The 12587-nt window shown below is 39.2% G+C and overlaps 2 protein-coding genes across 2 annotated transcripts; both read left to right on the top strand.

The window, feature by feature from the left end:
- Window positions 1-736: 736 nt before the first annotated feature.
- LOC124280808 (putative ankyrin repeat protein RF_0381) lies at window positions 737-4533 on the top strand. The gene is made up of 3 exons (XM_046716789.1): window positions 737-1069; window positions 2709-2712; window positions 3782-4533. Exons 1-3 carry the CDS (start codon window positions 737-739, stop codon window positions 4531-4533), a joined length of 1089 nt encoding a protein of 362 aa, XP_046572745.1.
- A 202-nt stretch (window positions 4534-4735) lies between these two features.
- Window positions 4736-6016, top strand: LOC124280807 (putative ankyrin repeat protein RF_0381). The gene has a single exon (XM_046716788.1). It carries the CDS (start codon window positions 4736-4738, stop codon window positions 6014-6016), a length of 1281 nt encoding a protein of 426 aa, XP_046572744.1.
- The last annotated feature ends 6571 nt before the right edge of the window (window positions 6017-12587 follow it).

Genomic DNA, 12587 nt, shown 5'->3' with positions numbered 1-12587 from the left:
ATTACATTCCCATACTCCACTAATTCACTCTCATTCCATGTGCACTCTCAACCATCCTGCTCTCTGTACACACACTTTCACTCTATCAACTGACCTGTGTCTTATGACAATCCATTCGGAAGTGCACAAAAATAATTATAAAGCCTGTTACTTTTGCTTTTAGATCACTTGTTGTGCATTAAGTTCCCATATTTTCTTTGTAAATTACGAGATGGGATAATATATTCTCTTAAACCAACAATACTCACTTGCTCGCTCACATACATACAACAAAAAGAGAAGCACTTAAAAGATGTCATAAAAGAGATGGTGATCATTGGCAGAAAGACCCATTGTCCATGGCAATATTTGAGTTGAAGAAAATTCACACATAAATATATCATAAACACATCAGCCGATAAGTAGAAAATATATTTCGAGATCATTATTAGTTGGAAGATAAAAGTTCATTTAAATTTTATAATAAATGCACACGTGGACTGATTAAACATTTGCATGAACATGATTAGTTTTATAAAACATCGGTTTAAAACGTCAGCCATTCCAGTATGAAGTATTGGTCTGCATTGATGCTTTCATGATCAAGTGTAATTGATGAACTATACATTATAGCACAGGGATCATGTTCTTGGTGCGAGTGTGCATTCTGCTGTCCTCGGTGAATACTATAGCACTGGGGAAATATTGCAACATAAAAAACGTCGTCATAGACGTTTACAGGGAAGAAACCTTTACAATGGTTGGTTTGAAAATGTGCAGTCTCAAATGTGCAGCCAGAGGCTACTGTTGGAGCATCGGATATGATGTGGTCAGCCTCATGTGTCATGTCCTGAAGCTGAAACTGGACCATAGAGAAGAATGTGGACATATAACTTTCATACCAAAGCCAAACACAAGTGTAAGTGGCTTTGATGTTCTGTCGTGCCAAAGAAAGGAAGTCAGTATCACAACGTCTATTATGCCCTCTATTACGTTTGTCTTCAGATTCAAGCTGGCCCCTGTTCATCTGAGACATGTCAACATAGGAGATGCCTGGAAACCCGTTCTGGAAGAGATGTATGTGTCAAAGGTAATTAATGAATTACTATCCTCCAAGAACGTATGTAATAAATATACACTTAATAAATATACACTTGTATAACGCTTGTTTCCACTATAATCAACTGCTCAAAAGCGCTTGTGAGCAATGAACTGTCCTAGGAATACACAGTCTAACAGTAGCAGACTTTAAACAAATGTGTTTTCAGTAGTGATTTGAATGATTCAAACTCAAGGGCACTTCTTATTTCAAGTGGGAGGGAGTTCCATAACTGGGGGGGCTGAGATTTCGAAACTTCTCTCGCCAAGTGATGTACGAGCTGACGGAAGCTTCAAGAGACACTGGTTACAGGAACGTAGAGTTCTCTCAGGTTTATATTCTTGGATGAGTTCAGAAATGTACGGAGGTGGATAGCACGGAATGTCAGAGTCAGCACTTTAAACTTAATTCTGTAATACTAGTTCTACTCTAAGCTTGCCTTTGTTCAATATTGTCATTCGTTTTTTTGTTCAATATCTTCAATGCTCTTCACATAGTTTTGAATCTGTGATCAGGTACTAGTTATATACAGTCAAATCCCGATGAGTCGAATGCCGGTGTCTCGAATATTATGCATAACTCGAAGTACCTGTCGGTCCCGACCATTCCCTGTTATAGTTGTCATCATTTGAATACCGGTTACACGAATTCGTCTCATAAATACACACGATGACTCAAGAAGAAAATTTGGTCCCATGAGATTCAAACAACAGCAATATTGTATACATAAGCCGAAGTCAGTCAATGAGAAGTTGATTGGTGTAGCAAACTGATCCAATTAACAAACAAGCGCGGCTCACACCTTTCCGCCATTGACGGGTGAGTTCAAAAGGCAGATTAGTGATTTTACTGAAATAACTGTCTGTGCTAATCAGACTGGAACTGATAAGGTGCCCCTATTAGTGATAGGGAAATCATTAGATAAACACATGCTTAGGCGGAGGAATTAGGACTGGATCATCTTTTTTTCTACCCTCATAGACATACCTATGTCTCGAATACATCGATAAGTCGAATTTATTACTTGGTCCCCAGAGATTCGACTCATCGGGATTTGACTGTAGTTTCAGCACATCACAATTGAAGGGTTTGGTTGTTGTTAAATGCCGCACTCAGCAATATTTCAGCTATATGACGGCGGTTGGTAAATAAACGAGTCTGAACCAGACAATCCAGTGATCAACATCATGAGCATCAATCTACGCTATTGGGATACGATGACGTGTCAACCAAGTCAGCGAGCCTGACCACCGATCCCGCTAGTCGTCTCTCACGACAAGCATGGGCTGCTGAAGATCAGTTCTAAACCAGATCGTCACGGGTACACAACTGAAGGGAGAAACAACTGTATACATGTTTGGTTCATTAAATGCAGAGGTACTTAACTCGTTCATTTCCTATCTGACTGGCAAGTTCTAGTCTGATTTAGTGAGAGCGGAAATACCATCAGGAAGATCTGACCTGGTGGTTTTGCTTTATGCCTAAATTACTGTCTTTGTTTCTTTAGTGTATTGGCAATCTATAGCCTGTTTTATATTGTATTGTCATTTATAGTTTAAATCTTTTAGATTTAAAAACTAGTCTTAAATTTATTCTTGTGATAATCTAGTTGTTTTACTGCCCTTTGCAGGCAGGTAAGTATATGATATAAGTTTGTTTTTTATTCATTTAAAATTTACTGACTGAATGACTGACTGACTGAGTTTGGTTTTACGCCGCTTTTAGCAATATTCCAGCAACATCACGGCGGGGACACCAGAAATGGGCTTCACACATTGTACCCATGTGGGGATTCGAACCTGGGTCTTCGGCGTGACGAGCCAACGCTTTAACCATTAGGCTACCCCACCGCCCCTTTAAAATTTACAAATTACTTAGTCACGATATGGCTGAAATACTGCCGATGTGACTTTAAATTCTAACTTTTGTGTAAGTATTGGAGTGTATGCTAAACAATCATGTGTTTCGCTTCAGGACTGGGTGAAATGACATGCGAAGAGGATAAGTCATCGCAAATCCCGTCGACTATCCATCCACCTTATCAAAACGGTGAAGAAATTTATTTCCATAGTATGAAATATGTTACCAATGAGATAAATATGCTAATGAGGAGGAACTCTTTATATCATTTGGCGCACATAATATATTTCCCAACGCCCTAAATCACTTTATTGTTTGCTTTCTTGATGTAAGCATAATTTTCTACAACAGAGGCTGAAAATCATCCGATAGTAGACAATACAGGAACAATAATACCAATTTACTAATGAGAACATTTGCCTACTCTTTATATTTATGAATGCGTTGGTTAAAAAGTTCTAAAATTTCTATTGATTAATAAATGACAATAAAGGACAAGTGGCATATTTCCCTCATGCTTTTATGGTGTGTGCGTAAGGCATTAGCAATGAAAGTATTGTAACTGCCATTATAACTGAATTGTACTTGTAAATGCTAACATACCGCATGTTTATTGTCAAAACCAGACATGAATCAATGTAAAGTTAAAACTAAGACTGTCATATAAATTTAATGTTTGTGTGTATTCCAGAATGTCCTCTTTGAGACTAGGACAAAAATATGTCATTTGTTGATCATTGGCAGGTTTGGCTCGACATATTGAGTTCCTTAAACAAAAATCTAAGCGTGTGGTATTTTCAGTTAATCTCAGAATGACTTAACGCATTTATATATTTCCTACAGGAAAGATTACCAACCAACGATACCAAATCCATTTAAACACCAAACTTGTTCATGCCTGTGTCGATGGCAACATAAACCGAGTCAAATGCATCTTATTTGATGGTCGTGCGGAAATCAACGTCCGAGGTCCACAAAGAAAGACGCCGGTGATGATTGCAGCAGAGAAAGCACACATTGATATGTTCGGCTTCCTTGTAAGAAAAGGTGCTGATCTGTCTGTTGTCGATGCTGAGAGCAATACGGTTCTACATCTTGCCTGTGAGGGAGGAAACCTGGATATAATAGAGACTGTCCTTGTGCAGGACACTGTGGACATCAACAGTCTTGGAGGGCAAGACAGGACGCCAGCAATGAAAGCAGCACTCAAAGGACATAAGCATGTGTTTGACCTACTTGTGAGGAAAGGTGCTGATCTGTCCCACGTGGATTTTCTTCACAATACGATTCTACATTTGGCCTGTGAAGGAGGAAACTTGGATATCGTGAAACACATTCTTACACAGAACACTGTGAACATCAACAGCTTGGGAGAAAATGACTGGACGCCAGCAATGAAAGCAGCCATCAAAGGACATAAAGATGTATTCGACTTGATAGTCAAAGAAGGAGCTGATCTGTCTCTGGTGGACAAAGAAGGTGACAGTATTCTTCACGCAGCTTGTGAGGGAGGAAATGTGGAAATAGTAACTTATATGCTCAAACAGAGTAGTGTTGATATTAACCTAAGAGGGAACACATGTTCACGCCAGTGATGGTGGCTGCATATAAGGGTCATAAAGACGTATTTAACGTGCTTGCAGAGGGGGAAATGCTGATTTGTTAATCAGGGACAGAAACCAGAACAGCATCCTTCATCGTGCGTGTAAAGGAGGAAATATGGAAATAATTAAATCCATTCTCACGAACTACAGTATGGATGTCAACGACATTGGTTTTGAAGGATTGACACCCGTAATGTTAGCAGCCTCTGAGGGACGAAAGGATATGTTCGACTTACTTCTGCAAAATGGAGCTGATTTGACACAGGAGGATGACAACAGATACAATATTCTTCACATGGCCTGTCAGGGAGGGAATATGGATCTAGTTAAGTATGTCCTTGCCCAGAATATCGTGAAAATCAACAGTCGATCAGATGATGGATCGTCCCCAGCAATGGAAGCAGCATATGCGCGCCATGCAGAAGTGCTGAAATTGCTTGTAAGTGAAGGAGCTGATCTGACATTTGTCAATAGTGAGAAGAAAAATATTCTCTGTGCTGCTGTAGAGGGCAAACATATGGATACAGTGAAATATGTCCTCTCAAATGATTTTGTAGAGATCGAAAGTAGGAACATCGAGGGGATGACAGCAGTTATGTTAGCAGCAGAGGAGGGACTGGTAGAAATATTTGACTTACTTGTGAGGAAAGGAGCCAATCTGTCATTAGTGAATGATGATAAACAGAACATACTACATATGGCCTGTGAAGAGGGGCATAGCGAACTAGTGAAACATATCCTCACAGAGAATGCTGTGAACATCAATGACAGAGAATATGAAGGTATGACACCAGTGTTATTGGCGGCAGAGCACGGATACCGAGATATAACTGAACTGCTGGAGAGTAAAGGAGCTGATCTGTCAGTAGTGGATGATAGCGGTGAGAACATTCTACATAAGCTCAGTGTGAGTGGACAAGTGGATTTAGTGAATCATGTCTTGACACAGAAGAGCGTTGAGCAGAACATCAATAGAAAATCTACGAGAGGCAGGACACCAGTAATGACTGCAGCACGTTGTGGTAACAAGAAAGTGTTTGATATACTTGTGAAGAACAGTGCTGATCTGACGCTAGTAGATGCCGAGGGCAACTCCATCCTCCATTTGGCCTGTGAAGGCGCCGTGGACATTGTGAAGTACCTCCTGTCCAATAACATTGTAAACATCAACGCTAGAGGACATTTGAACAGGACACCAGTCCTGATCGCAGCAGTACGTGGAAACAGAGGAACGTTTGAGCTACTTATGAAGCAGGGAGCCGATATGCTTCTTGTAGATGATGATGGCAACAATATCCTTCATTTGGCTGTTAGGGGAGAACATGTTGATCTTGTTAAACATATCCTTGAAAATAGGATAGTAGATATTACCGCACAAAATAATCATGGATTGAATGCAATGGAGATAGCAAAGGAAAACAGTCCTAAATCCGTGTATAATTTTCTGTTGTCTCAAGGTTTTGGCTTGAAGTAACTATATCCATTCATCAAATGTTGGCTGTTAATAAAATTAGTCAATCTCTACGCTTTATTTTAGTTTAAATAGTTCAAACAGTACTAACATGGAAATGTATTAAAAAAATCGTCATTGATACGTACAAGTTAATGACCTCTTGGATTACTGTCCTGTGTTCACACATTATATATTTGAAAAGTTGAAACTTCATTACACAGAATAAAGAAGTTGCAATTCATTAAACACATCTTGATCTATCAGTGTTTCTATCAGTGAATAACCTGCTTGCCTTTGCATGTGTTTGTGATGTGTGCGAGCGTTGGGGAAGCACACACCCGTCTTTTTGCGAGCACCTGGTATCATCACTATTTGATAGTTATTCATAAACATGAGGTCGGAATCGGAATCGTACAAGTGAGTGAGTATGGTTTTACGCCATTTTAGCAATATTCCAGTAACACCACGGCGAGGGTCACCAGAAATGGGCTTCACACATTTTACCCATATGAGGAATCGAACCCGGGGCCTTCGGCGTGACGAACGAACGCTCTAATGAATAGGCTGCCCCACCGCCAATGGAATCGTACAAGTCACTTCGATTAATCCCCCAAACACATGTGTCATGACAGTACAGTCGATGAGATTTCTTAGTTGGTCACTTTCATTCCCAAACAGAAACAAGTTAGTCGAAAAAATAATTGCCTTCTCCTCCGGGTTATACGTTCATGAGGAACGAGAAAACGCAATAGTGAGTGAGTGTTTTACGAAGCACTCCTCGCTGCCATTGAGCACCAACAGGTAACAAAGAGGTACATGACCAATAGGTGTGTACAAGGTTGATTGGTTGACTGATTGTTGTTTAACGCCGCACTCAGCAATATTCAGTTATATGGCGGCGGTCTGAGAGTAATCGAGTCAACACCATGAGCATCGATCTGCCCAATTGGGATACGATGACGTGCGTCAACCAGGCCTGACCACGCAATCCCGTTAGTCGCCTCTTACGACAAGCATGGGTTACTGAAGATTAATTCTAGCCTGGATCTTCACGGGTCGTACATCCATGGAAATAAGTCTCTAGTCTTTACATGTCATGCGTAATGGAATCGAATAAAACAGCATCAAATTATCTCGTATTGGACTGTTAATGTAACTCCGACAATGGTTGGGAAGCTGGTCTAAGTTTGGGAAACATCCATGTATCCATAGCAACCAGTTCCCAGCCAATCTCGAGCTGGATCAGGATATTTCAAAGTCATAAGATAATTAACGTACTTTGTATTGACGAACAACGTTTGTTGAAGCATATCTGGAGATCAAAACTGACGCAATAACGAGTGGGTATGCTTGATATAACGGCTTTTATGGAGGATATCCAGGCATGCCAGCTGAATGCGGGATAAATCCCTATGTTACTGATGTGGATAAATCAACGATCACGGATCCAGGACCTACAAACACAATCATGGCGAACGGGATTCGAACCCGTTAGTGAGTAAGTTTAGTTTTACGCCGCACTCAGCAATATTCAAGCTATATGGCGGGATGAGTGAGCTAAGATTTTAAGTCACGTCGGCAATATTTCAGCCATATCGTGACTAAAACAAGTTATAGATTTATAATGATTGAAAAATAAATTATAAACACCTGTCAACGAAGGACAGTAAAACAACTATCACAGATTATGACAGATATATATTTAAAACTAGTAATTAAATCTATAACAGTTTAACTATAGAGGACGATACAATATAAAAACAGGCTATAAATTGCCAACAACTGAAGGTAGATCACCATACTAGGGACCATGGGGACTTATAGCACCTTTGCTACCCTAGTTATTTACACCATCCCTTCAGCCGCTGGCGATTTTAGGAAAATGTAGCCAAAATTAAAAGAACATATATACTACGATGGCAAAATTATTACAGTCAAGCAGGACATGCTTGACCGTGATTCAAATCTGGACTGACAACCCAAGTAGGTGTAACCGATAGTTGGTTTTATTTCATGTAATTTATTTATACCAAGTTGGGTGTCCCACTTCTTTTGCATTAGATCACGGATGTAGGATCTAATGACAGCTTTGTAATCAGACTATGGGATGAGAAGTGGTGTCACAGATTTGTTGAGCGCTGCCTTAGCAGCAAAATCGGCCACTGTGTTACCAAAAATTCCAAAATGGCTTGGTAAGCAACAGAGGACTATGTCATATTGGCCAGTAGCAATTATTTCAATTAAAAGATCATTATACAATTCAATAATTTCTATTGAAAGAGGATGTTTACAAGAAAGATTTTGAATGGCCTGAAAGCAAGAGAGTCTGAAAATATTATATCCTTGGACCCATCTGTAAATAAGGATTTGTATGTATTATATTTACTTTTCAATTGATTAAATTCTTGTTCATATTGTAATTAATTAGTTTCAGATTTTTTAAATGGTGTCAAATCAATTGCCAAGGAGAAGAAAGAAGGCGGGAGGGAGCAATATTTTCCAGCTCAGTGCCGGCAGCAGTAATGAATGGTTTAATTCTTAGTCCAAGATGCGGAACAAGAGAAGACTTTCTGTTGTACAAATCCTCATAAAAAGGATTGAAGACAGAGTTAAATGCAGGATTAGACTCGTTAGACTGTAGTTTTGTAATATATTGCAAAGCTAATTTGATACGGCGTTGATTAAGTGATGGGCCATCAGCTTCGACGTAGAGACTGTCAAAACGAGAAGTTCTGAAAGACCCAAGACAAAGTCTTAGGCCTGTCTGTGGTGGACAGAGTCGAGTTACTTAAGGTTGCTTTTGCAGGCTCTACCATATACGATGGAGCCGTAATCAAATTTGGACCGGACCAATGATCTATATAGGCGTAGGAGGGTAGTTTGATCTCTCCCCACTTTGAATTAGAAACTACTTTCATTGAATCGAGTGCCTTCAGGAATCTTTTTAAAGATATTTGATATCCGGAAGAAAAGTTAAATGGAAATCGAAAATTAGACCCAAGAGCTTTGCATCCTTGAAAACTTTGATGAGATTGCCATTTATAAATAGTTCTGGGTATTTATGCGGTTTGTGTTTACGGCATAAAAATGTATATAATTAGTTTTTGATTGAGAAAATTTAAAGCCGTTTTCTAGACACCATTTATTTATTTTATTTAAATACAACTGCTGTTGCCGTTCAATAGTATGCATATATTTACTGCGACAGGAAATATTTAAATCATCCACAAAAAGTGATCCATCGATTGAATCATTTAAAACCTTGGATAAACTATTGATCTTGATACTAAATAAAGTGACAGACAAAAATACTGCCTTGTGGGAGACTATGATCCTGATTGTAATGGTCAGACAGGGTTGAAACCCACTCGGACTTGAAATTGGCTGTCGGTTAAAACCTGTGAAATAAAAAGAGGTAAACGACCCCTCCAGGTGGTATCGTATGCCTTCTCGAGATCAAAGAATATCGATGCAGCATGTTGTTTATTTACTATAGCCTTTTTAACAAAGGATTCTAAACGTACCAAATGATCAATGGTAGTACGGTTTTTCCTGAAACCACTTTGAATTTTTGTTATAAGTTTATGGGTTAATCTATTGTTTACCATTCGTTACATGGTTTTACAGACACAACTCGTTAAAGAGATAATTGGTCTGTAATTAGATGGATCAGTATGATCCTGGCCAGGCTTTGGAATAGGGACAGCAATGGCATTACGCTACGAAGTCCATATTTGATAAAAATTTCGTGACCATTGTCTGAGTTGAAATTTATTCTTTTCTTCTCCTGTTGTTTATGATACTTTTAAAATTGGACGACGATGAATGTTTGGCAAGAGTTTCGCCAATTTTATTTGCTATGTCGGTTTTATTAGTTATAAAACATTAGAACATTAGATTTTGAATCTTTGCCTTTTATTCTTTGGATCATGTTCCAAACCTTTGACATCATTTTGCGGGAATATATTTTGGAAACATACTTCCTCCAAGACTGACGCTTATTCTGTTTAAATTAGCGTCGAGCCTTGGCATTTAAAATTTTAACTTTGTCCAAATTATGGACTGTATGATGTTTGCGAAAATACTTTTCCGCTTTCTTCTTGCACTTTCTGGCCTGTTTACATTCATTATTAAACAATGGTTTACGAATGTGTGGAGTTGCAGCAATGTCGTTTAAAATATCCGAAAACGGCAGTATAGGATCTTCACTGTTCCTGCAAAGGTCATGCTTTAAGCGTTCAACACACAGAGTCTCATATAATGATCAATCAGCCCTGGCGAAGTTCCTTCTTGAGGATGGTGGATCATCACCAGGGTTGATTGTTTTAAGAATGGTCGGGAAGTGATCACTCCCTCGTAGGTCATCATGGACCAACCATTCAAATTCATTACATAAACTGGAATCGGCAAGTGATACATCCAGGGAAGAATATGTTCTCGTAGCTGGATGTAGATAAGTAGCTGAATCATCATTAAATATATGTAACGGCGGTGGCTCTTTCTCAACAACACAACTCTGTTGAGGCTGTAGTTCAGGGCTACAAGTCAGAAACAATGTGTATGAATAAATAATTCTCCATCAAATATCTATTCCATCACATTCATTTCATTGCACATAGTTAAGATAATTAATAATTACAGTCCTACCACTGAACATATAAAAAGAAATCAAAACAAATGGACATCACAAAATTATTATTTCATTTACATATTGAGATCCTTACGAGTTGTGGAACACATATGACATCTTCAAAACAACAATGAACTATCAGCGTGTCTTACCATCTATGGGACAACTTGTTACAAACTGGCTACATGTTGTGAGGCATTAACAAAACACCAACCAAGGACCTAAAATATGTATGCCTTAATTAACATGGAAATGCTAATCCTCATCAGTACAGTAAACGTAGAATCTGTTTGGACTCAAACATTAATCTGAATCCGTTGTAAGTGAAATTATTGACACCAACAACTTCTAACCACAGGCCAAACATACCTCCACCAAATACGTAAATTCAGTTACAATAAATACTGAATTAACCTTTCAACAATTTAACATATTTCGGTATTTTATTCCTTTTATATAACACCAAAGGTAACTAACCTGTAATTCACCAAAGTCACAATCCTCCATCCATGACTTTCAAACCACCATGCCAGGTTGGGAGAAAGACAAGTTCACACTTTGCAAATGCAACTAAATTCAAGATCCAATCAAGCTGCTGCACATCTTCAGCCAATGAAAACCATGGACAAGACACGAGACCTGACCTCCTTAATATTGGGCTAATTTGCACAGGAACTACTGCTGACCCATGACCCAGTGATGACTGTAAATAAATCATGGACTGCCATTTGTTTTTTTTTAAAGTGTTATGTTTAAAGTGTTATGAATTGATTCAAAATAGGAACGTAAGACAAGACATATTAAAACATGTTGCATGAAAATCCTATGTTAGTAATTGAATCTTGTTGAAATTATTTTTGAGTCTTCTGCAATTCCATTGTATTATAGTGGACAATTGAGTCATGGTGGCTCAATGTGTGATCTTTCGCGTGAATGTGAGGAGGTTAAGCATCCCAGTGTGTCCTGAGATGACGGTGTAACCCTCATGTCTAGAGGTTCAAAAGGGTTCTCGAGGGGAACCTCTAAAGGTGCAGGGACGGTTGTTATTTGTTGGGCAACTGACCAGTGTTAGACTGTTTATCAGACGCTTGTGATGTCGTCTCTGGCTGAGTTTCAGTCTGAGAGCCTGATGAAGACTGAGAGGCAGATGAAGACTGAGTGGCTCGGGATGGCGATTGTAAGACTGAAGCAGAAGTCATGGGTTTTTCTGAGTTGACCCATGTCAGATCTGTTTGACAGGTAACAGAGGATGTCAGTACACACCGAGTTGGATGAAGAATCATGTGGAACAGAACAGTTTGCTAATTTAAACTCGTTGTCACAGTCTATGTTTTCATGACTGCCACCACGGCAATGACACACCACAGAGCCACAAGAGTTCGACCCATGACCAAATTTCTGGCATTTATAACATCGGAGTGGACTGGGGACATGCACGTCCACTCCGTATTAAAGTATCCTCCTTTACTTGACTGTGGTTTAAATGCACGGGCAAACGTCAAGAGATAAGTATTGGTTTTCACAATGGTATCCTCTCTCTTGACGGTGAATCGTTTCACAGGGGTTACACCCTGATCTACAAGCTCTGCAGCAATATCCTCTGACATGTCGAACAGGCAGCGAGCTCTGACGCGAATGATTCCTCGACATGAAGTTAATGTTCTGTGCACACACAGCAACCTCAATATTGGCAAATGTTTTGATAGACCAAAGATTTAGAGATTGCTTTCTCCGTGCACATTCCACCAGAAGTGAACCACTACGGAGACGGGTGACGTTCTTAACATCTTCACAATTTCCAGAAACAGCCTTTGATATCGCAAAAGGATTTAGTTTTATAGGAAGAAAATCAGTTGCCTCAATCACAAGGAAACTAGCCCATGAGTCAGAATTCGAAGAAAAAGATTTGGTAGAGTCATCAACATTTATTTTCGAAACGTCGCTTCTTTTCGTTTTGCAATG

This window comes from Haliotis rubra, unplaced genomic scaffold (genome assembly GCF_003918875.1).
Source record: "Haliotis rubra isolate DU_JTF1 unplaced genomic scaffold, ASM391887v1 Scf274, whole genome shotgun sequence".
Lineage (NCBI taxonomy): Eukaryota > Metazoa > Mollusca > Gastropoda > Lepetellida > Haliotidae > Haliotis > Haliotis rubra.
This window is presented reverse-complemented; position numbering and strand designations above follow the sequence as displayed.

What these genes read in the sequence shown, in the direction of transcription:
- LOC124280807 (XM_046716788.1), top strand. Translation starts at nt 4,736, where the DNA reads ATGTTAGCAGCCTCTGAGGGACGAAAGGATATGTTCGACTTACTTCTG.
- LOC124280808 (XM_046716789.1), top strand. Translation starts at nt 737, where the DNA reads ATGGTTGGTTTGAAAATGTGCAGTCTCAAATGTGCAGCCAGAGGCTAC.